The 25811-nt window shown below is 40.8% G+C and overlaps 1 protein-coding gene across 1 annotated transcript in view; it reads right to left on the reverse strand.

Annotated features, from left to right (window-relative positions):
* Positions 1-2426: 2426 nt before the first annotated feature.
* Positions 2427-25811, reverse strand: part of CAGE1 (cancer antigen 1) — a 41242-nt gene continuing 17857 nt past the window's right edge. Inside the window, exons 3-7 of the mRNA XM_029243891.1 lie at positions 25437-25586; positions 23454-23564; positions 21137-21244; positions 4736-4836; positions 2427-4351 (exon numbers count right to left, since the gene is read on the reverse strand). Coding sequence (XP_029099724.1) covers positions 4759-4836; positions 21137-21244; positions 23454-23564; positions 25437-25586 — 447 coding nt within the window. The 3' untranslated portion in view covers positions 2427-4351; positions 4736-4758. The remainder of the gene's footprint in view (positions 4352-4735; positions 4837-21136; positions 21245-23453; positions 23565-25436; positions 25587-25811) is intronic.

The following is a 25811-nucleotide window of genomic DNA, read 5'->3' on the forward strand; positions in this document are numbered from 1 at the left end:
ACGTGGCTTGCAGGATCTCAGTTCTCTGACCAGGGATGGAACCCAGTTCCCCGGCAGTGAAAACTTGGAATCCTAACCACTGGACTGCCAGGGAATTCCCTCAAAATGCATAATGGACCCCATCATTCCTCCACTTAAAAGCCTTCAGAGCTTCTCAGGACAAAGTTCGCACTTCTTCACAAAGCACATGAGACAATTCACGATCACCTTCATCTCCTGCCATATGAAGAACATGGGTTTTAGATTTTACTTGTGGTTCAGAGAGTATCACAGGATACCTCAGGCCTCTGTGCTGTGTGGGAAGAGCTTCCCCTTGTATCTACCTGGGGAACACCTAGTCAGTGATTAAGATCTGGCTCAGGTGTCATTATTTCTGTAAAATCTGCCCTGAGGTTTTCTCCCCTAGTCCAGGGCCATTTCATCTATGCTTCTAGAGCACCCCCGACAGTTAGACCCATGCACCAATCTAGGAAAGAGTCACTTATCTATCTCCCCCACTAGATTACATGGTCCTTGGTGATCTCTGCCTGGTTTTTCGTTGTACCTTTGGCCTCTAACACAGAGGCTGTCACGTGGCTTATTGAACATCACTAAATGTTTATTCCAAGAAGCACTGACTTAGATGCTGCATCCTTGAGCTGTGCACCAAAGGAGGTATGTTCACTGTGAGACAACTTGTAGGTAAAAGATCATAAATGTCTAATAGCGCACATGGCAAATGTAGCACTTATGCACACAGCCCTGCTTGTGGACAAACTGTGTTAATCCTTCCAGTCCAACGATTTCACCATGTTCGTGTGCAGATTCCAGACGCTGCACTATCTTTTTTGTTTGTTTCTTTCTGGCGTGGGGGCTGTGTCAGGTCTTAGATGCAGCACGCAGGATCTTCATTGCGGTATGTGGGATCCTTCGTTGCGGGACACGGGCTCTTCGTTGTGGTACGCGGGCTTCTCTCTAGTTGTGGCGCGTAGGCTTAGCTGCCCCGCGGCATGTAGGATCTTAGTTCCCCAACCAGGGATCGAACCTGCGTCCCCTGCATTGGACGGTGGATTTTTAACAACTGGAACACCAGGGAATTCCCCCCGCATTAACCATCTTAATGTTTGTCTTTCTCCTATCATATCTTAACTTTCCCTAGAGAATTCCGTGAAACTAATAATAATGTCTCTTTTTAAAACCTGAATCACTTCCAAAGCTCTCAGGGCTTAATTTTTCAAATGAAACACTATTATAGCTGTAATTTACTGTGCATTTCTCATGGTTTGTCTTAAACCGTATCACAACTTTTTGAATTTGAGAAATTAATAAATTTTGCTTCAAAATTCATAATAAAATGTATCTTATAGAATTCCTCAACAAAAATAACATCAATAGTAATAGCTTTTACTTATTCAGCACTTCCTTTGGGGCCAGATATAGATTCTCCAACATTTCCCTCTTGCACTTACCTGACTAATTTAAGTGCAAAACTAATTTCAGTGAGATAGAATAATTTCTTCCCTTCCATTCAAGGTATATCTTGATTCAATAATTATACTTTCATCCTGGCTCTGGGATTTATCAAAAGGATAATATGTTATGTACATTCATTTTTCTGATACATCTTACAAAATTAGCTATCTCTGGATCCTTTGTTTAAACTCAGAACTAATTCCTCAAAACTATGTTAAGGTGTAAGTTATAAGGGCAAAACCTCCTTTCACCTGGGTTTTAATTCCAAGGGATTTCAGTGTTAGTGTCTTTTTAAATTTGGTTGATGGTAGGAAGAGCCTGCCTGCCCAGAGAGGAAAAAAGAGTTGGGGTGAGACACAGGAAATTTTCATATGTTACTAAAGGCCTGGCAATACAAGAGTGGTATTCTGTGAGAATGAAAATTGACAGATATTTGGAAAAGAAGCCACTGCATTCGCTTGTTTATGTTATGTTAGAATATGTTTGATTGTTCACAGGAAGAAATTAGAAGAATAGTAATCACATTTTTTGGAATGTAAAATTTCACCACTTATACAGATTTTAACGTATCACTTGTATGGACGGATCTGGGTGCTATACTTAGTAATGACTCTGTTCCTGGAGTGGTTAACAAAAAATGGTTAATTGTTAATCTTCAGTCCTGTTTAATCTAAATCATTTCTATTTCCTTCTAAGATATCTGGCATATAAAAATGGAAGGAAAAAATTGTTTCTTCAGTTTTCAGGAAAGACATTCAGGGACAGAAGAGCTGACTCTTGATTACATATGGAATTCCTATTCCATAAGTAGCGAGTTCTCGACTACATATGGAAAAGGGGCACAAGGAAAACCTACAGATAAACTCCACAGATAATAATAATACTATATTTTAATCAATATTTTTGTTTGTTTCAACCTTTTTCCTATTAAGGAATATGACAAGGAGCAAGGCTGGTTGAGTTTCATCTTCCTTGGTTTGGTTGCCAGCCGGCAGAATGAAGAAGAAGGACCAGAAGCAAGGATCTGAACAATTCATGAAGTGACTCAGCAGCGCAGCATAACTAAGAATTTGCAGTGTTAAGGTGTCCTCATAACTCAACTATTACAACAGCTGGGTCTCAGTGGGACAGATAGAGACAGGCCCTTTGACTGTACCCCCTCTTCTGCAAAGCTGTGTCACAAATGGGCCATGGTATTCATGAACCCATACCCATGGCCCGCCGTGGGACAGGGCAGCAGCAGGTGTATCTTCTACTAGGAATTACTCCAGCAAGGATAGCATTGGGCCTGGGTCCCGAGTCTGTCTAATATTTGACTCCTATTTAGTACCGATTATGGGATAGGTGCTTGGGGCATGCCAAAATGAATATGAGAATTCCTGCACTAGAAGAGTTCTAGTGAGGTCAGGGGACGTGCAAGCAGAGAACTGTAATGACATACCATAGGTGCTATTTTATCAGAGGGTACAATGAGGACACATGGGAGGAAGCAAGTCAGCTCCACCTGGGTGGGAAAGGCTTCATGGAGCAGGTGGAGCTCCAGCTGGCAGGTGTCTGTGAGGCGGGGACTGAAGTAACGGGGAGAAAAGGACTTGAGAGCGAGCATTCCAGGTGGGGGAGCTACCCGGGCAGTAGCCAGCAGGCACAAAGGTAACACGGCACGTGCAAAACATTGCAAGTGTTAGATGTGGTTGGGGTGTATGATGAGAAGGAGGAAGCAGTGAGCGAGAAGCCTGTATAGGAAGGCAAGGGCTAGACCACAGAGGACCTGGATGCCAGCTGAGGAGTTGCATTTGATTCTGAATGCAACTGGGAAGCACTGAAGGGTCTCATGTAGCGGGGGAGTATAACCAGATTTTGTTTCTGAACAGTCACTCTGTCTACTCTGTGGAGGGTGGAGCAGAACTGGAGGCACAGCCATGAGTAAGGAGATGACTGTGACAGGTCAGATGAAAACGATGAGGCCTTGACATGAAGCAGGAGCTGTGGGGATGAAATTAAGGCTCCCGATTACAGAACCAACTACAATCAGAGGCAAAAGAGGCCCTCATCTGAGGGCAGAGGGGAAAGCTAAGCTGAACATGACTGAAGCATAACTTTAGGAACTCATCTTTAATTTTGTGTAATTTGACAATTACATGGTAATACAGCATTCTTTATAATGATCATCAGTATGATCTACCACAGTCATGGGCTTCGGATGCCTTCTCAGTCTGCAGGAAACAGAAGGAGAATAATGTGAAACAAACAAACAAGTGGGGGGTGGTGAGGACTAAAATAGCAACATAGTGAACAAGGATGCCATTATTTAAAATTTTCTCCTCCTCACTTTTCAAAGAGAAATTGTCATTTGCGATAGAACTAAGAGACCCTAAAAGATTAAGATAAAGCTTCTCAGTATGTAGAATATGGATCATTCTCAACTGCAATTAAATAAAAATATTGAGCCTCAGCCTTGTTACGTTTTAACATTCTCCTAGATTTACTTAGGATAAGATTCTAGCTATGACTTGAAAACCTAATGAATCTCCTTGAAGCGATAAAGAACTAGAGGACAAAAAAAAAAGGAACTAGAGGCCCAAACAAGACATGAGACTATTAAAGTGCTCACTTTTCTCTCCTTATTTCTCACTGTTTCCACTTCTGAAGACAACTGGCAAAAGCAGCACCAGAATTCTGAGACGATGCAGAGGTGGTCTAAAGAGTGTTTGCATGCTGAATTGACTGAGGCCCATCGGTCAAGGGGAGGCTCATGGATGGTGCGGGGCTGAAGGCTGATGCAAGCCTGAAGTTCTCTAAGAAACGGTCTTCTCAGCTAGAAAGGGCCTGAGAGCTCTTCCACTCCACCTCACTCCTTTGCTTCAAGGCCACTCTAAATCTATATAAACGGGCCTCAAATCTACTGTGAAGATAGGCCAAGTATAAGTAAACAAATATCTGAACTAGTAAAATGTGTGAATTTAGAAGCAAAGTTTCTTATTGTAAAATAATTCCAGAAAAAAATATTCCACAGTTTCTTTCACCAACTCAGAGAAGATTCGCATTCAGTTTAAACTAGCAATTACTGAGCATCTGTAATATGCCAGGCATCAGATCATACTCTTTCATATTAGGGAGAAAATCATAGTTAAACTATCACTTTGCAAATAATGGTGTAAACCTTCTAAAGGCATCAATACAAATGTATTACATCATCCCTCAGATCCTTTTCAGCACCAAAATTCTACCGTTTTAATATTTCACCATTTTAAAGAGACAAATATTTATGTAAGAAAATTTGTACCTTATTAAGTTGCCTAAATGTCTTTAATACTTGTCATTTTCTTCAATGAGTCTGTTGCGGTGGTCTTCCTTTAACTCTAGAAGATTTCCCAATTTTGCAATCTATGGAGAAACACCAGTAAAAATACTAACCTGGAAACTTCCATGGAAACCACGTGTGGATGCTAAGAACAAATCAGAACAGTGAGCTATACTTTATTCCAATATTCTCTTAACCTAATTTGTACCATAGGTGAATCAAGAGATGCTATGAACCAGGTCCTAGTTTGATTGCACTTAGAACTGATGAGCAGAAATTAAAACGATGTTTCAGCTTTTCTACAATTTAATACCATCAAACAGCTTTGCAAATAATTAAACGCCTGTTAGTGAATACAAATACTTATTAGCCCCAAATTTTCATTACCTTCTTTCCATATATAAACAATGTAGACATATCTGATTCTCTCTGAAGCAAAGCACTGATGTTGGGCTTGATGATGCATTTTCAGGTTTGATAAATATTCTCAAATATGCATAAATGAGAGGTGTTTTTTTTAAGGTTCTGCTCAATGTATGTCACATTCTGACTTATGGTCCAATTTTTATTTGCAAAAAAAATTTTAACAATTTAAAAATTGTATTTCTAAAAGTGACATCTAGGATTAATAATCAGGAAAAGGTATTCACAAGTCCCTGAACAGTTACCTTAATTTTCAAAGCAATTGTAGAAAAGGACAGAAATGTTCCCATTAAATAACAATGATAATAATGGCCATCAATCTTCTAATGCTTATTTAAATATTCTTATTTACACATGCTTACATGTCTGTAGTGAGATACCCTGGAGGAAGCAATGGCAAAACAAATTTGCTGCAGACATAGCAGCTTTCTTGTTCTTTCTCTTTACATAAATATATTAATGGGGACAATATCAAATCAGGGGTCCCAGTCCTCTGACAACACACATTATTTAAGGGAGGGAGTATAGATGTCACCTCAGTTTAACAGACCCAAGGTGAAGAGAATTTTTAAAAGATTTTTTAAAGGACGTGTCTAGAAGTAGAAAAGACTAAAATCTCTACTTATCAACTATTAGCATTGGGCTTTTCCCATTCCATTCCTTTGCATCTCCTCACGGCATCCTGGAGGGTGGGGCTCCTCTCTCAGCTTTACATACATACCTCATGACAGCTTACTGAAGCAACATGGAATTCCTTCTCACTTCTGTTGGTTTTTTTGTTTGGTTGTTGTTGTTTCTTTTAATTACAGACTTAATGGCACATCTTGAATTTCGTTACTGGCTTTCAAGATCAAAGTAATAACCCTTTTAAGTCCTCAGATAGATTTTTTTTTTTTTTTTTTTTTTTTTTTTGCGGTACGCGGGCCTCTCACTGTTGTGGCCTCTCCCGTTGCGGAGCACAGGCTCCGGAGGCGCAGGCCCAGCGGCCATGGCTCACGGGCCCAGCCGCTCCGCGGCATGTGGGATCTTCCCGGACCGGGGCACGAACCCGTGTCCCCTGCATCGACAGGCAGACTCTCAACCACTGCGCCACCAGGGAAGCCCTGTTTATTTTTAATTTATATTTTATTGCATATATTCAATCTCAAAACCTTTGTGTAAAGAATTGGGGAATCAATCAATCGGCCAGCCTTCAGATATCCCAGTCTCCAGGACTGTTCATAATGATGACTGATGCATCGCTGTCATGGTATTATTTCTACCTTGACACACTTTTTCTTTTCTTTTAATTAGAGTATAATTGCTTTACAATGTTGTGTTAGTTTCTGCTGTACAGTGAAGCGAATCAGCTATATGTATACATGTATCCCCTCCCTCTTGGACCTCCCTCCCCACCCCATCCCACCCATCTAGGTCATCACGGAGCACCAAGCTGAGCTCCCTGTGCTATACAGTAGGTTCCCCCTAGCTACCTTGACACACTTTCTCTGTGAGTTGACACTAGCAGAGTGTAAGACAAGCAAAAGCCTCTTAGGAAACATGGAATCATGAACTAGGTAGAGCCAGATACCCTGACTGTATAGGCCAGGCTGTTGTACCTCAGGTCACAGCAGCCCTCAGTGCCCCTCTCAGGGCACAGTGATGGCCTCCCAAGATGTCCATGCCCTATTCTGGGAACATGCAAAAGAGACTTTGCATCCCTTAATGAAACAAGGAAGCTAGCAATTATGGCTAAAGGGACGTTGTAGGCATGATGAAATCAAGGACCTTTAGGTGTGAAGATAGACTATCCTGGATTATCAGGATGTGCCCAGTCTAATCACAACTACCCTTAAAAGTGGAGAAATCTTCCCAGTAATGTCATAGAGAGACGTAGCATTGCTGGCTTTGAAGACAGGGAGGGACCCAAGCTGAGGAAATGTGTGCAGCCTTTGGAAGCTGGAAAGTCTCCCCTAAAGCCTCAGAAAGGGACCAGCCCTGCCGACGCTTTGACTTTAGCCAAATGAGACACCTGTCAGACCTCTAAGCAACAGAACTATAAGATAATAAATGTGAATTGTTTTAAGCCACTGAGTTTGTGATCATTTGTTACAGCAGCAGCAGGAAACTAATACATGATATGCTGACCTCATTTTCTTTAGTGATTTGGATTTCAGTGTCCCATAATATATTGGGGCAAGTCCATGTATTATCAACATGGAACTATGTCCACAAATCTATAATACGGGGGACCACAGAGGGGACCCAACCTAAGAACTCCTCCTCTACAGGAATTCACATCTGAGCAGCCCGCCTGGACCCAGCAGACCTCCTCCCAAACCAGCAGCCACTGCTCTGCTGCCTCTCAGTGCCTGCTGTTCTCACAGTGCAGGGGGGCAGCTTTCCAAGAGGACTTCCTCCACTACGGTCAAGTGCATGTTGCTTTGGGCAGGGCCAGGCACGGTGCTCTTCCTCCACCAAACTCCACCCTGCCCTTGGAACCCGCTTCTCCTAGATGACTGACAAGGCCCATCCCAACTTCTGTGGGTCTGCATCTGCACCACGGCCCCGGCACTCACGGGCAGACCCCTCAGGAAAGGGGACCAGAGGGGCTGGGAGAGAGTGCTGCCACACCTGCTCTCAGCCCTCAGGCACCCCAGGGTTGGAGGTGGTCTTGTTAGACCTTGTTTATTAAAAAGTGCCTTTTTTTGTTAATAGATCTTTATTGGAGTACAATTGCTTCACAATACTGTGTTAGTTTCTGTTGTACACCGAAGTGAATCAGCCATATGCATACATAGGTCCCCATATCCTCCCTCCCACCCTCCCTATCCCACCCCTCTAGGCAATCGCAAAGCACTCAGCTGATCTCCCTGTGCTATGCAGCTGCTTCCCACTAGCTATTTTACATTCGGTGGTGTATATATGTCAATGCTACTCTCACTTTGCCCCAGCTTCCCCCTCCCACCCCGTGTCTTCAAGTCCATTCTCTATGTCTACATTAAAAAGTGCCTTTTGATATGCTTTCAGAAAAATGTTTTAGACTTTTCCAGTGACTTGATTTTAATAGACTGTCTTACAAAACTTCTATTTTGAAATACTTTTTTTAACTTTAAAATAATGAGCTCTTAATGAAAAGACAAGTCATGGACTGTGGGAAAATATTTGCAAATCACAGATCTGATAAAGGACTTGTATCTGGAATATATAAAGACTCCTTGAAAACAAACAACCAAATTTTATAAATGGGCAAAAAGGTTTTAACAGACACTTCACTAAGAAGATACATGAATGGCAAATGAGCCCATGAAAAGAAACTCAGCATCATTAAGAGGCAAATTAAAACCACAGTGAATACCACTACACCCCTGTTAGAATGTCTGTTAAAAAGACTGGCCATACCAAGGATTGGTGAGAATACAGAGCAACTGAAGGTCTCATCCACTGCTGTTGGGAATGTAAAATGCTACAGCCACTTCGGAAAACGTTTCGGTGGTTTCTTAAAAAGTTAAACATGTACTTAACCATCATTCTACTCCTAGGTGTTTTATTTACCCAAGAGAAATGAAAGCCTATGTTTATACAAAGGTTCCTAGCTGCTGTATTTATAATAGCCAAAAACTGAAGGCAACTCAAATGTCTATCAACAGATAAATGGATAAACAAATTGTGGTACATCCATACACTGAAATACTACTCAGTAATGAAAAAGGGGTGAGTTGGAGATTGGTTCAAGATGACGGAGTAGAAGGATGTGCCCTCACTCCCTCTTGCGAGAGCACCGGAATCACAACTAACTGCTGAACAATCATCAAAAGGAAGACACTGGAACTCACCAAAAAAGATACGCAACATCCAAAGGCACAGGAGAAGCTGCAGTGAGATGGTACAAGGGGCGCAATCACAAGAAAATCCTAAAACTGCTGGGTGGGTGACTCACAAACTGGAGAACACTTATATACCACAGAAGTCCATCCACTGGAGTGAAGGTTCTGAGCCCCACGTCAAGCTTCCCAACCTGGGGGTCCAGCAACGGGAGGAGGAATTCCTAGAGAATCAGACATTGAAGGCTAGCGGGATTTGATTGCAGGACTTCGACAGGACTGGGGGAAACAGAGAGTCCACTCTTGGAGGGCACACACAAAGTACTGTGTGCATCGGGACCCAGGGGAAGGAGCAGTGAACCTGGGGGAGACTGAACCAGACTTACCTGCTAGTGTTGGAGGGTCTCCTGCAGAGGTGGGGAGTGGCTGTAGCTCACTATGGGGACAAGGACACTGGCAGCAGAAATTCTGGGAAGTACTCCTTGGTGTGAGCCCTCCCTGAGTCCGCCATTAGCCCAGCCAAAGAGCCGGGTAGGCTCCAGTGCTGGGTCACCTCAGGCCAAACAACCAACAGGGAGGGAACCCAGCCCCACCCATCAGCAGACAAGCAGATTAAAGTTTTACTGAGCTCTGCCCACCAGAGCAACACCCAGCTCTACCCACCACCAGTCCCTCCCATGAGGAAGCTTGCACAAGCCTCTTAGATAGCCTCACCCACCAGAGGGCAGACAGCAGAAGCAAGAAGAACTACAATTCTGCAGCCTGTGGAACGAAAACCACATTCACAGAAAGACAGACAAAATGAAAAGGCAGAGGACATTCTACCAGATGAAGGAACAAGGTTAAACCCCAGAAAAACAACTAAATGAAGTGGAGATAGGCAACCTTCCAGAAAAAGAATTCAGAATAATGATAGTGAAGATGATCCAGGACATCGGAAAAAGAATGGAGGCAAAGGTCGAGAAGATGCAAGAAATGTTTAACAAAGACCTAGAAGAATTAAAGAACAAAGACCTAGAAGAATTAAAGAACAAACAAACAGAGATGAACAATACAATAACTGAAATGAAAAATGCACTAGCAGTAATCAGTAGCAGAATAACTGAGGCAGAAGAATGGATAAGTGACCTGGAAGACAAAATGGTGGAATTCACAGCCGCGAAACAGAATAAAGAAAAAAGAATGAACAACAAGAACATCTGCATTATAGGGGTCCCAGAAGGAGAGGAGAGATAGAAAGGACCTAAGAAAATATTTGAAGAGATTATAGTCAAAAACTTCCCTAACATGGGAAAGGAAATATCCAACCAAGTCCAGGAAATGCAGAGTCCCAGGCAGGATAAACCCAAGGAGAAACACACTGAGACACACAGTAATCAAATTGACAAAAATTAAAGACAAAGAAAAATTATTGAAAGCAACAAGGGAAAAATGACAAATCACATACAAGGGAACTCCCATAAGGTTAACAGCTGATTTCTCAGCAGAAACTCTACAGGCCAGAAGGAAGTGGCATGATATACTTAAAGTGATGAAAGGGAAGAACCTAAAACCAAGATTACTCTACCAGTCAAGGATCTCATTCAGATTCGATGGAGAAATCAAAAGCTTTACAGACAAGCAAAAGCTAGGAGAATTCAGCACCACCAAACCAGCTCTACAACAAATGCTGAAGGAACCTCTCTAAGTGGGAAACACAAGAGAAGAAAAAGACCTACAAAAAACAAACCCATAACAATTAAGAAAATGGTAATAGGAACATACATATCAATAATTACCTTAAACATGAATGGACTAAGTGCTGCAACCAAAAGGCACAGGTGCGCTGAATGGATACAAAAACAAGACCCACGTGCATGCTGTCTACAAGAGACCCACTTCAGACCTAGGGACACATACAGACTGAAAGTGAGGGGATGGAAAAAGATATACCATGCAAGTGGAAATCAAAGGAAAGCTGGAGTAGCAATACTCATATCAGATAAAATAGACTATAAAATAAAGAATATTACAAGAGACAAGGAAGGACACTACATAATGGTTAAGGGATCAATCCAAGAAGAAGATATAACAATTATAAGTATATATGCACCCAACATAGGAGCACTTCAATACATAAGGCAACTGCTAACAGCTATAAAAGAGGAAATTGACAGTAACAAAATAATAGTGGGGGACTTTAACAACTCACTTACACCAATGGACAGATCATCCAAACAAAATTAATAAGGAAACACAAGCTTTAAATGACACAATAGATCAGATAGATTTAATTGAAATTTATAAGACATTCCATCCCAAAACAGCAGATTACACTTTCTTCTCAAGTGTGCATGGAGCATTCTCCAGGATAGATCACATCCTGGGTCATAAATCAAGCCTTGATAAATTTAAGAAAAATGAAATCATATCAAGCATCTTTTCTGACCATGAGGCTATGAGACTTTGAAATCAATTACAGGGAAAAAAAATGTAAAAAACACAAACACGTGGAGGGTAAACAATACATTACTAAATAACCAAGAGATCACTGAAGAAATCAAGGAGGAAATCAAAAAATACCTAGAGAAAAATTACAATGAAAACATGACTATCCAAAACCTGTGGGATTCAGCAAAAGCAGTTCTAAGAGGGAAGTTTATAGCAATACAAGCCTACCTCAAGAAACAAGAAAAATCTCAAATAAAGAATCTAACCTTACACAGAAAGGAACTAGAGAAAGAAGAACAAACAAAACCCAAAGTCAGTAGAAGGAAAGAAATCATAAAGAGAGCAGAAATAAATGAAAAAGAAACAAAACAATAGCAAAGATCAATAAAACTAAAAGCTGGTTCTTTGAGAAGATAAACAAAATTGATAAAACTTTAGCCAGACTCATGAAGAAAAAGAGGGAGAGGACCCAAGCCAATAAAATTAGAAATGAAAAAGGAGAAGTTACAATGGACACCACAGAAGTACAAAGCATCATTGACTATTACAAGCAACTCTATGCCAATAAAATGGACAACCTGGAAGAAATGGACAAATTCTTAGAAAGGTATAAGCTTCCAAGACTGAACCAGGAAGAAATAGAAAATATGAACAGACCAATCACAAGTAATGAAATTGAAACTGTGATTAAAAATCTTCCAACAAACAAAAGTCCAGGACCAGATGGCTTCACAGGTGAATTCTATCAAACATTTAGAGAAGAGCTAACACCTGTCCACCTCAAACTCTTCCACAAAAGTGCAGAGGAAGGAACACTCCCAAACTCATTCTACGAGGCCACCATCACCCTGATACCAAAACCAGACAAGGATGTCACAAAGAAAGAAAACTACAGGCCAATATCACTGATGAACATAGATGCAAAAATCCTCAACAAAATACTAGCAAACCGAATCCAACAACACATTAAAAGGATCATACACCATGATCAAGTGGGGTTTATCCCAGGAATGCAAGGATTCTTCAATATATGCAAATCAATCAATGTGATATACCGTATTAACAAATTGAAGAAGAAAAACCATATGATCATCTCAGTAGATGCAGAAAAAGCTTTTGACAAATCAACACTCATTTATGATTAAAACCCTCCAGAAAGTAAGCATAAAGGGAACTTACCTCAACATAATAAAGGCCATGACAACCCACAGCCAACATCGTTCTCAGTGGTGAAAAACTGAAACCATTTCCTCTAAGATAAGGAACAAGACAAGGTTGCCCACTCTCACCACTCTTATTCAGCATAATTTTGGAAGTCCTAGCCATGGTAATCAGAGAAGAAAAAGAAATAAAAGGAATACAAATTAGAAAAGAAGAAGCTAACTGTCATTGTTAGCAGATGACATGATACTATACATAGAGAATCCTAAAGATGCCACCAGAAAACTACTAGAGCTAATCAATGAATTTAGTAAAGTAGCAGGATACAAAATTAATATACAGAAATCTCTTGCATTCCTATACACTGACAACAAAATATCAGAAGGAGAAATTAAGGAAAGAATCCCATTCACCATTGCAGCAAAAAGAATAAAATACCTAGGAATAAACCTATCTAAGGAGGTAAAAGACCTGTACTCAGAAAACTGTAAGACACTGATGAAAGAAATCAAAGATGACACAAACAGATGGAGAAATATACCATATTCTTGGATTGGAAGAATCATATTGTGAAGATGACTATACTACCCAAGGCAATCTACAGATTCAATGCAATCCCTATCAAATTACCAGTGGCATTTTTTACAGAACTAGAACAAAAAATCTTAGAATGTGGATGGAGACACAAAAGACCCCAAATAGCCAAAGAAGTCTTGAGGGAAAAAAATGGAGCTGGAGGAATCAGACTCCCTGACTTCAGACTATACCACAAAGCTACAGTAATCAAGACAATATGGTACTGGCACAAAAACAGAAATATCAATGGAACAGGCTAGAAAGCCCAGAGATAAACGCACGCACCTATGGTCAACTAATCTATAATAAAGGAGGCAAGGATATATAATGGAGAAAAGACAGTCTCTTCAATAAGTGGTGCTGGGAAAACTGGACAGCTACATGTAAAAGAATGAAATTAGAACACTCCCTAACACCACACACAAAAACAAACTCAAAATGGATTAGAGACCTAAATGTAAGACCGGACACTACAAAACTCTTAGAGGAAAACATAGGAAGAACATTCTTTGACATAAATCACAGCAAGATCTTTTTTGATCCACCTCTCAGAGTAATGGAAATAAAAACAAAAATAAACAAATGGGACCTAATGAAACTTAAAAGCTTTTGCAAAGCAAAGGAAACTAGAAACAAGACGAAAAGACAACCCTCAGAATGGGAGAAAATATTTGCAAATGAATCAATGGACAAAGGATTAACCTCCAAAATATATAAACGGCTCATGCAGCTCAATATTAAAAAAAAAACCAACCCAATCAGAAAATGGGCAGAAGACCTGAATAGACATTTCTCCAGAGAAAACATACAGATGGCCAAGAAGCACATGAAAAGCTGCTCAACATCACTAATTATTAGAGAAATGCAAATCAAAACTACAATGAGCTATCACCTCACACCAGTGAGAATGGGTATCATCTGAAAATCTACAAACAAATAAATGCTGGAGAGGGTGTGGAGAAAAGGGGAGACTCTTGCACTGTTGGTGGGAATGTAAATTGATGCAGCCACCTTGGAGAACAGTATGGAGGTTCCTTAAAAAACTAAAAATAGAATTACCATATGACCCAGCAATCCCACTACTGGGCATATACCCAGAGAAAACCGTAATTCAAAAAGACACATGCACCCCAATGGTCATTGCAGCACTGTTTACAATAGCCAGGTCATGGAAGCAACCTAAATGCCCATTGACAGGCGAATGGATAAAGAAGATGTGGTACATGTATACAATGGAATATTACTCAGCCATAAAAAGGAACGAAATTGGGTCATTTGTAGAGACATGGATGGATCTAGAGACTGTCATACAGAGTGAAGTAAGTCAGAAAGAGAAAAACAAATATATATTAATGCATGTATGTGGAACCTAGAAAAATGGTACGGATGAACCAGTTTGCAGGGCAGAAATAGAAACACGCATGTAGAGAACAAACATAGGGACAGCAAGGGGGAAAGTGGCGTGGGGTGGTGGTGGTGGGATGAACTGGGAGTTTGGGATTGACATGTGTACACTAATATGTATAAAATAGAAAACTAATAACCTGCTGTATAAAAAAATAAAATTTAAATGATAAAAAATAAAAAGAAAAGAAAAAAGAGAAGAAGGCGTGAGTTACTGATACATGTGCAGCTAGATGAATCTCAAAATAATTATGCTGACTGAAAAGAGCAAGAGTAAATACCCGTTGGTCCAGTTACATAAAATTCTAGAAAATACAAACTAATCAGTCATGACAGAAAGCAGATGGGTGTTTGCCTGGGGCCGGCACAGAGTATGGGAGTGAGGGAAGGACAGACAGGCAGGAGGGAGGGGTATCTAGAGGCAAGAGGAAACTGTGGTGGCGGAGGGTGGGGGTGGAGCAGGTGGATATGTTCATTATGGTGATGGTTTCACAGTTGTATTCATAGATAAAAACATATCAAACTGTATACTTTATAAATATATGCAGTTTATTGTATGACAGTTATGTTCTTAAAATGGTTAAACCCTACACTCTTTAGCAGAAACTTAAAATTTTGGATTACTTTTCATTGTAATCCCCAAAACTGGCTTTTACGGAGCAATTCTTTTATCGCTAAAATAAACAATCTTTAAGAATTCCTTTGCCCTTATTTCTTTAATCTGAGGCTAGCAAATTTTTAAAAATCAATCTGAGGGGGCTTCCCTGGTGGCGCAGTGGTTGAGAGTCCGCCTGCCGATGCAAGGGACACGGGTTCGTGCCCCGGTCCGGGAGGATCCCACGTGCCGCGGAGCGGCTGGGCCCGTGAGCCATGGCCGCTGGGCCTGCGCGTCCAGAGCCTGTGCTCCGCAACAGGAGAGGCCACAGCAGTGAGAGGCCCGTGTACCGCAAAAAAAAAAAAAAAAAAACAATTAAACCAGAATGTACGGAACAGACGGATATGAAGCCAGTTAAGCACCGAGCTACAGCACCATGCTTTTGGAACTAAACTTCCTGGTAGCCAAAGCAAACAGGAACCTGGTCAGTTACATGATTTTCATTTTCATGCAATGAAAACACACCTGTTTCTAAGAAAAGCTTTTCCTAGTATGCCTGAAGTCTCAAAGGACGCTCTCATCCAAGTGGCACTAAGAAAGCAGCAATCTTTTTAGAACAAATGGAAAAAGATGTTTCCTAGGATTGTTGAGGGCATAAAACACCAAAACACAACTCAGTAAAAGCAATTCTCTGAGGGCCAAGATAGCGTGTTCCAAGCCGCAGCTTTCTGGTAACAAACATGATCCAGGTTGTGACTCGATAAGTATTGAAATGAATATATGAACAACATGCACACAAAAAATGGAATAGAACATGATAGAATATGAAACTGGTGTTACTTCTGTGTGTGGGCATATAGGTATCTGATCAAGATGTAAAATGTGTTTTTACTGCGGGTTACTGCTAGAGGAATGACAGGATGGCACACATAACCCTTCAGAGATACAGCAGTCCTTACACACGCTCCTCCTAAGAGCTGGTCGGCAGATAGACTGAGGTTATATCCTCTGAAAAGGGTCTGCAGCGCAAATATTGTTTCTTGCACTGGCTTTAGAATAGGATTTAGGGAAATCAGAACCAGGAAGGTGAGGAATAGGGTCAGAGCATCAGAGGAATGCCCAGGGAGCTTGGGAAAACAAGGAAATAGGTGGTAAGGTTGACATCTTCTCTGGAAACCAAGGAGCTGGGGTTCCACCTGGTGGGACAGCCCTCTCACCTGTATGACCTGAATCCTAGTGAACCCAGGCCCTTCCTCAGGAGATTGGTCAGTAACACCAATGTAAAGTATACTCAAGGTGATACTGTGCCCAAATCCAGGAGCTGACAGGTATGGTTCATAGCTCAGAGGGATCATGAGACAAGGGACTACAGTTATTTTCTTTTGGAATACTTAGAAAAATTTTCCTAGAGTAGTAATTTTCTGCTTTACATAATTGTTGTTTTCTTATTTTTATGGCTATAGGACATAACATGAAAATAAAAATAATTATATATATATATATATATATGATGCTTCCTTCTGAGTATTTCTTTTTAAGTTAACAAACTTCTAATTTCAAAGGCTACCAAAATAATAAATTAGGTAAATGGGTTTTTTGTTTTTTGCTTTTGGCTGTGCTGGGTCTCCGTTGCTGCGTGCGGGCTTTCTCTAGTTGCGGCGAGCAGAGGCTACTCTTTTCTGTGGTGCACAGGCTCTAGATGCGTGGGCTTCAGTAGTTGTGGCACACGGGCTCAGCAGTTGCAGCTCACAGGCTATAGAGCACAGGCTCAGTAGTTTTGACGCACAGGCTTAGTTGCTCTGCGGCATGTGGGATCTTCCCGGACCAGGGCTTGAACCCGTGTCCTTTGCATTGGCAGGCGGATTCTTAACCACTGCACCACCAGGGAAGCCCAAATTAGGTAAATGTTTTATGTAATATATAGAGTGCTAAAGTGAAGTGGTATATTTTAGGATAGTATTTTAGTTTTTTGGTTTTTTTTTTTTTCGGTACGCGGGCCTCTCACTGTTGTGGCCTCTCCCATTGCGGAGCACAGGCTCCAGATGCGCAGGCTCACTGGCCGTGACTCACGGGCCCAGCTGCTCCGTGGCATGTGGGATCTTCCCAGACCGGGGCACGAACCTGCGTCCCCTGCATCGGCAGGCAGACTCTCAACCACTGTGCCACCAGGGAATCCAGTATTTTAGTTTTTAATCTTCAACTATTCTACAATAATGGTTAAAGGATATCTTCTATAATACTGGTTAGAGAATAGATTTTTTAAAAAAATATATTTATTTATTTGGCTGCGTTGGGTCTTCGTTGCTGCACGCAGGCTTTCTCTAGTTGCGGTGCACGGGCTTTCTCTAGTTGAGGTGAGCAGGGGCTTCTCGTTGTGGTGGCTTCCCTTGTTGCAGTGGCTTCTCTTGTTGCAGAGCACAGGCTCTAGGTGCACGGGCTCAGCAGCTGTGGCACACGGGCTTAATTGCTCCACAGCACATGGGATCTTCCTGGACCAGGGCTCGAACCCGTGTCCCCTGCATTGGCAGGCAGATTCTTAACCACTGCACCACCAGGGAAGTCCAAATTAGGTAAATGTTTTATGTAATATATCTAGTGTTATAGTGAAGTGGTATATATTAGGATAGTATTTTAGTTTTTAATCTTCAACTATTCTACAATAATGGTTAAAGGATATCTTCTATAATACTGGTTAAAGAATATCTTATTTTTTACGTGTATACGTATAACTGAATCACTTTGCTGTTCACCTGAAACTAACACACTGTTAATCAACTATAGTCCAATATAAAATAAAAATTAAAAAAAGAATATCTTATTTTTATAAAAAGGTTCCTATTTTACAGAAGATGGGATCTAGGAGGAACTTGAGGGGTCAATCTTATTAGCCCCCCTTGAACCCGGAATGTCAGCAGTGTTAACTGGACTCTTGCCTCTTCCCTCTGACCAAATCCCTGACTTTGGTGTACCTTACCAAGGCCTTACAGGACCAGGAGACAGTTTGCACTTGAAAGTTAAACATCCAGCTGGCTAGAGCCAGCAGGAAGGCAAAGCTGGGGTCCTGTCTCAGGATGGAGGAGGTCAGGAGGTTCCTGGAACAGCCAACAAGATCAGAAATTGTGAGGGAGAACCAAAGGCAAGGGGTCAGAAGGACCACAGGAGCAGTACCTGAGAAAGCATGAGAGGAGGTGCAAGCCACCAAATTTAACTCTGGCAGACCCAGTCTTCCTGGCCTAGAGTTCCTTGGAGAATGAGGAGTGAGCCTTCTAGAGCACACTTCAGCATTTCAAAACCAAAGAACAAAACTAAAGCCCTTTTTACTTTGGAAAATTCCAGAACACATACAAAAGTAGAGACAGTAGTATAACGAACCTCCATGTACCCATCACTTAACTTCAACAATTATCAACATTTTTCCAGTATTTTTTCATCTGTCTCCACCTTCCCACCCCCCACTCTCACTCTGCCACCTTTTAAATTTCTTGGAGTATTTTAAAGCAAAGCTAGCCATCATGTCAGTTCATTCATAAACACTTCTCAGTATGTATCACTAACAGACAAGGGCTTTTAAAAACACAATGATACCGCTATCACATCTATTAAAATGTGTCCCCTGCATTAGCGGTTTTCTGCTGCTATCTCACGAATATCTTTGTGAAGTGGGTGTGTTCAAGCCAGGATCTACACACAATGCGTCTGCTTGATTTGTCTCAAGTCTCTAACCTCTGAGTCTAGAACAGTTCTTCCTCTCCTCTCCCTCCCCTTCCTTGTGCCAATTGTTATGGATTAGAATTTCTCACGTTCCGGATTTTTATCATGGTCAACTTAATATGGTTCTTTATCCTGTCAGCTGGTCGTGTGGTCTAGAAGCTTGCTTTAAGAACAGGTGGTTCAGGTGAGAACACCTCACGTACAGTGCCCCGTTCCCTCCTGCATCCCATCAGGGGCATGTCTCACCTTTCGTGCGGTTGAGGCAGACGAGGGGGCTCTGGTGTTGGTCATTAACGGGTTCCTATGAGCCTTGAACTTACAGGTTTTGGCAGCCATTGTAATTGCCTGGATTCCTTATTTTATTCAGGGATGCAAAATGTAATTTTCTGCAGGTGTGTCTTCTCTTGCTTTTAATAGCTTACATTCTTCCATGAAGACCTCTCCCTCATCAATTATTTGGTTTCTCTGAGATACGGTTTGTACAAGAAAGTCTGCAGCACGTGCTAAAAGCGACACAGTGTGTCTGAGCGCTTCCGTTTGTGTCCTTTTCCTCACTCCAGCTTCCCACCCGGGGAAGATCAAGGTCCACTCCCATCCTTTTTATGCCTGAAGCACTGAAACTGGTGATGGAGCCAGAGCTTACTGCGTGCCCTCCTCTCATCCACCAACAGTCCGGTCACCGTCCTCTGTGCTTCTCCCACCAGGACGCCATCGGTTCCTCCTCTGATCTCCTCTGACGGCTGCTTGTCACTGTATATCTCTTTTTAAAAAATGTTCCCTTTAGTCCTCGTAAATAATTACCTATATATTGCATCTACTTTTCTAGATTCCTTGGAAGCAGGACTCATGTTATTTTTTTAATAAATTTATTTTATTTTTGGCTGCGTTGGGTCTTCTTTGCTGCGCGTGGGCTTTCTCTACTGCTGCGTGGTGAGCGGGGGCTACTCTTCATTGAGGTGGCTTCTCTTGTTGCGGAGCATGGGCTCCAAGCGTGTGGGCTTCAGTAGTTGTGGCTCACGGGCTCTAGCGCGCAGGGTCAGCAGCTGTGACTCACGGGCTCTAGAATGCAGGCTCAGCAGCTGTGGTGCAAGGGGCTTAGTTGCTCCGTGGCACATGGGATCTTCCCGGACCAGGGTTCGAACCCGTGTCCCCTGCATTGGCAGGTGGATTCCCAACCACTGCGCCACCAGGGAAGCCCAGAGCTCATTTTAATCTTTCTATCTTCATAGTGACTAGCCCTGCTTAACCTTTCGTGGGAAGTCAACAATTACTTATTTAATGAAAAAAATGAACAAATTAGAAAAGAAGAAACCTTTAAGCCCTCACCACGTTGGACTTTTTTTTCTCTCTTAAAGATGAATGGGTATGTAATGAATTTAGTACAGAATGCCGATTTTAATGAATCATTAATTATTAATTAATTTTAATTATTTATTTAGTTTGCCAGACTGCTCGGCTCGCAGGATCTTCGTTCCCCGACCAGGGATTGAACCCGAGTCCTTGGCAGTGAAAGCACTGAGTCCCAACCACTGGTCTGCCAGGGAATTCCCTGATTTTTAATAATTCAGAAATATGATAGACTTCTCTATTTAAAAATAAATTATGTTAACCACTTTTTAATTAAGGTGGGATCCAAATGGGCTGTAACTCTCTAGATACCAAGATATTTTTATGTTCTTCCCACGTATTTTTCCTGTTTTATCTGCCTTTATCTGAAATTTTCCAGCTTTACTGAGATATAGTTGATATAACACTGTGTAAGTTTAAGGTATACAACGTGTTGATTTGATACACTTATATATTGCAAAATGATTACCACTATAGCTTAGCTAACACCTCCATCCCCTCACATAATTACCATTTTCCTTGTGATGCCTTTATCTTTAGATGCCATCTAAAGTATAAGTGCCATTTTCCAAAGCACATCCCTTAATCATGATTGCTGTAGATACCTGCTGCTATAAGAATAGTGGTAGCATATACAACAATATAAATGTGCTCCATGCACTATGAAAAACTGCACATATTTGAAAATTTCTGCATTTTGAAAGAAAAAAAAATCTGATTAAACAGAAATCAGGTGGGACAATATTTAAAATTTCAAAACCTGAAAATGCAAACTTCAATTGTATATTTTTGTGGGTGAATAATGCTGCTACTATGCCAGTGTGTGACCATTTCAATGAGCAAAATTTTTGAAGGTTGATAATTTCCTGAACTTGTTAATAAAATGGTGTTGTATATAAAAATGCTAGCAAAGCAACAAAAGGTGTTTCTTACCAAGAAATCAAGCTCTTCATTTAGGTGGTGGTACTGATCCAGTTTGGCTCCCAGTAAGACAGGTACCTCTCCGGCATTCTTGGCTTCATTTGAATCCAAGTCTGTAACCTGAGATGAAACATATTTGTACTCACTTCCAGTATGTTCACACTCCTTGGAACATTTGACAATGAATATGTTATTAGTTTAACCATCAGAGAGATCTCCAGTGGTTTCAATAACAGATGTGTAGAACTTGGAGTCAGAATGACTTCAATGTTAAGTATCTAAAATTGTATTTTTGTATGTTAAAGACAGTACATAGTGAATGTTTAACTCACCTCTGTAACCTGATCTTGAAATGATTTTTCATTAGCAATTAACTCTCTGAAAGCTGTGATTCTGTCTTTATGTTTCAGTAGCTAAGGAAAAAAGCATTTTCTATTTCAGAGAAGGAAAGGAAATAAAACTACATTGCGTAACATTTATAATAAAGTCACCAAACCATGCACAGTCCAATCCCTGGTCTCCAAAGGCGTCGTTTTTAAAGCTCTTGTGTAGCAGAGAGTTCACACAGCAGGCCTGAGACTGCTGTCCTTAGAAAGGCCTGCTCGCCAGACTGCCCTCTGACTGGCATCTAGGAACTTGGATTGTGGGAGGGTTTCCATCATTTCCTGATATGAAGGCTCACTGTGCCTAACCTATTTGTACAAAGAACATTTATACTGAACACCCCTTTCCTTCGGGAGGGTCTGGAATTTTGGTACGTGGCAGGCAGAGGGCACCTACCCAACCAGCCTCCAATCAAAACCCTGGACACTCAGTCTCCAATAAGCATCCCCGGGAACATTTCATGCATGCTGCACAGGTCACTGCTGGCGAAAGGAAGTGCACCCTGTGTGACTCACTGGGAAAGGACTCTTGGAAGCTTGGATCTGGTTTCCTCTGGACTTCGCCCTACGTGCTTTTTCCCTTTACTGATTTTGCTCTGTATCCTCTCACGGTGATAATACATCATAGCTGTGAGAACAACTATGTGCTGAGTCCTGTGAGTCCAGTAAATCATTAAACCTGAGCGTGGGCTTGGAATCTCCAGAGAGCTTATCCTAATATTCAATTGTTTTTACAGCCAGGCTATTAAAATTCTTCTTTAAAGAAAAAAAATTAGCCAACCTTTTCTAGATGCAATTTATAGTCATTTCTTCTTTGTTCATTTGTTTGTTTCATGTAATAACAATAAATTGTAACATTCAATATTCTAACTCCTCCAAATATTAGTGAGGGCTGCACAGAATATTTTTGTTTTTACTATGAACACTTTCCAAAAAAGAGGAAAAACTTTAATGGATGCCCATGTAACTATTATCCAGTTTCAACTACTAACAGTTAACGGTCAGCCTTGTATCGTTAATACCCCAGCCACTTCCTCCTCCCTGGAACTCCCTTCACTGAATCAAATTACACGCATCATATTATTTCATCTGCCAGTATTACAGGAATGACACAGAAATTTACCAAGAGAACATAAATATCTGAAATGGTATTTTTGTAACATCCTGCTCGAATCCTCAACTGGGCTTATTTCTGAAGACTAGTTTAAGAAGTGGAGGCCAGTAATTTCTCTGCATGTCTGTTTATTCCTTAGTCCTTTTCTCTAGAGGTTAGCTAAGAGACAGAGATTCCGCAGAATACCTGCAACAAATTTTCTAGCCACCTCAGTTCAGAGAAGTCATTTCCTGATAATGCAGCACTGAAATTGAATCCCAGATTTAAATACGTTTTTATTCCTTTAGCCAGATAAATTAGTCACTTCTGTATTCCTTTCAGATTAAAAGCACACACCTTCACGTCCTGTTACCACTTTCTCTGTATAACTGACTCTCTTCATTCTCTCTCTCCATCTCTGCACCACTACATCAAGAAAAGAATGATTGAAGAAATTCCAAGAGCCTCTTCCCTTACCTTTGTCCCACTTGAGAAATAAAATTTGTTTTCAATGTATTCATTATTCCAAGTGATAAAGTTTGTAATCACTATAGAAATGTCAAAATACTCTCTTCTTCAGGAATCAGTAGTACCATACAAAAGTGAAAAAATAATCATACCAGTTTTTTGGTAGATGAATGAGATTTTCTAATACACACTTACGTTATAAAACAAGTCAAATGTTGAACAGTGTATCTCCTTAGTGAGGGCCAAAGTAAAGCTAATCTTGTCCCCAAAAATAATTTTTAAAAAATCCAAAATTTTAGGAGCCTCTGTATACTTTTACATGACCTTTTTGTCTTTTTTTCACTAAAAATGATACAATTTTTAGAATGAAGAATACATACAGTACCTCTTTATCTAATTTTCTCTTTTTAAGATGAAAACTCTTCAATTTTTGTAGCGTGATACCATTAACTTTCTCACTCTCTTTGAAATGTCTGGCATCGGGATTGGTGATGTCCTAAGGGTGACATTTTGAGAAGCTATATTAAAAAGTTATCGGTAAAGCTAAAAGGAGGAAGGAAAGAACACAAATGAAATAAATCTCCCTTCCAAAATAAGTGGCTGAACAAAAGGAGATAGAATCATATTGAGCTCAATTCTTCAGTTACTCGTCATAAGCCATCTAATAAAGGGTTAATGTGGAAAGAATTCATATAGATTCACACTTATATGTAAATCGTCATCGGGACAGATTAGTATAATCACTGGGAAGTTAATAACTACACGTGCTTATACACTTATACGTACATCTGCTCTTAGCCTAGTCAGTTTACAAATCCAAACTTTAGACAAATTGTTATACCTGACACCGGAACAATCAGACATCCTCAACAATACTGAAACTCTAGATATTTCAGTGGCACCCACATTCCACAAGAATGAAGATACTTGTGCCAATATAACCCAAGGGTCAAAAGTGCGTGCATTACAGTCAGACTACTTGGGTTTGTATCTGAGCTGTCTGTCACTTGACCATCTGACTTCTGTCACTTAACCACTTGACTTTGGACAAGAAACTCAGTAATTCTGAGCCTCGGTTTGTTTTTCCATGTTAGAAAAAAAAAAAGTCTGATAATGTAAAAAATGGTGTAAGAATTGAATGAGATAACCCATGAAAAGCAGGGTCAACTTAAATGCCTCCAAGGACAGGTTGGGAAGTCAGCAAATAGTTTTTGAGTGCCTGGTAAGGGCTTACCCTGCATTAGGCAGAGGGCCTCTGACATATCGAGTCTCTGACCTTGAAGGCTTAAGCAAACAGATATTTGTTTGGCCTGGGATGAGATCTACTAAGAAGAGGGCTGATGACTCACTCCCTGACTGAGAGGTCTTGTAGAGAAGCAGCAGCCAGCAAATAAGCCTGAGAAAGAACAGCAGCCTCCAGTGAGACGAGAAAAGCCAAGCAAATATGATAAGAAAGCAGATGTCTGAAGGGGCAAGGTGGGGTGGAAAAGGTTACAGCAGAGAGTTTGTGCCATATTCAAATTCAAATATTAAAGACAAAACTTCAGGCGGATACAGTCTATGGGCCACCACTTTGTGATCACTGCTAAAAATGCTTAGCTTGGTTTCCAGCATTCAATAAATGCTAGTGCGCAGCAAATTTTAGCTAAAAGAAAGTAGGAATAAAGGTTGTGTTGGACCAGGAACATCGCAAACTCATGTCCCCAAATTTTGGCTCAGAGGAGTGCACTGAAGCTCAAAGAAATGTACAACGATCAGAGGGAAGAGGAAGAAACACAGCTCAATAACTGAGAAGCTATCAAGCGTCATATATGCCCTTAAAAGGTTCTCTCATTCAAATACAGTGTTTGCAACCTCCCAGGGCAGCAGCAAATATCATTTCAGCTAAGGCTGAGAAAGGAAAATTTACTTGGCCAGGTCACACAGCAGTGAGGAGGTGAAGCCATGCCTTCAATTCACCAGACACTAACTTCATTTTTCATTCTACTAATTAATGTACACAGCTCTGGACTGCCCGACCCCTGCCCCAAAGCTGTATTTTTAGATCGGGTAAACAGCTCATTTGTGTGAACAATCTCTCATCACAGGCTGCCCTGAAGCACAAGACTATTACTCTGAGGGAGTTTTCCTGAAATGTGGAAAGCACTGAGGGAAGGGTTTTGCCTCAAGTTTTTATTTTTTTAATCTTATCATCTTACTATAGATTTGTGGGAATTAGGTGTTGAAGAAAGAAGCAGTGGGAAGAAGGAAGGGCTGATTGGTTGGTTTAAGGATCTGTATTTTTACTTCCATTTTTTTTCTTTCACAACTTAATTGTCCAACCTTGATATTTCTTCTCCCAGTAAAAAATATGATTTTTTATAATTACCTGGCACATGAGAAGTCGTACCATCAGAGCCAGAAGACTGCGAATTTTGGAAGTCAGCTGTGAAGTTCTTTTCACGTCTGGGGGATTCGGGCTCTCTCCTTCACAAGGTGAGTGATTCAGGAACAAATTAGAATGTATCATCTTTGCATCCTACATGTACACAATTCAGATTTGTCACAATAAAGACAAAGAAGCTGGATTACTTTTTAGGTAAAATGCTGAATAAAATACCACTCTTAAAAACTCAGAGCAGTGGGGTTCTCAAACTTTTTGATTCTCAGGATGCCTTCATACTCTTAAAAATTATTGAGGATCCCCAAAACTTTTTGTTTACTAGGTTATAACTATCAATACTTATTGTATTAGAAATTACAA

Source organism: Monodon monoceros, unplaced genomic scaffold (genome assembly GCF_005190385.1).
Source record: "Monodon monoceros isolate NGI ecotype Baffin Bay Population unplaced genomic scaffold, NGI_Narwhal_1 Super_Scaffold_3, whole genome shotgun sequence".
Taxonomy (NCBI): Eukaryota; Metazoa; Chordata; class Mammalia; order Artiodactyla; family Monodontidae; genus Monodon; species Monodon monoceros.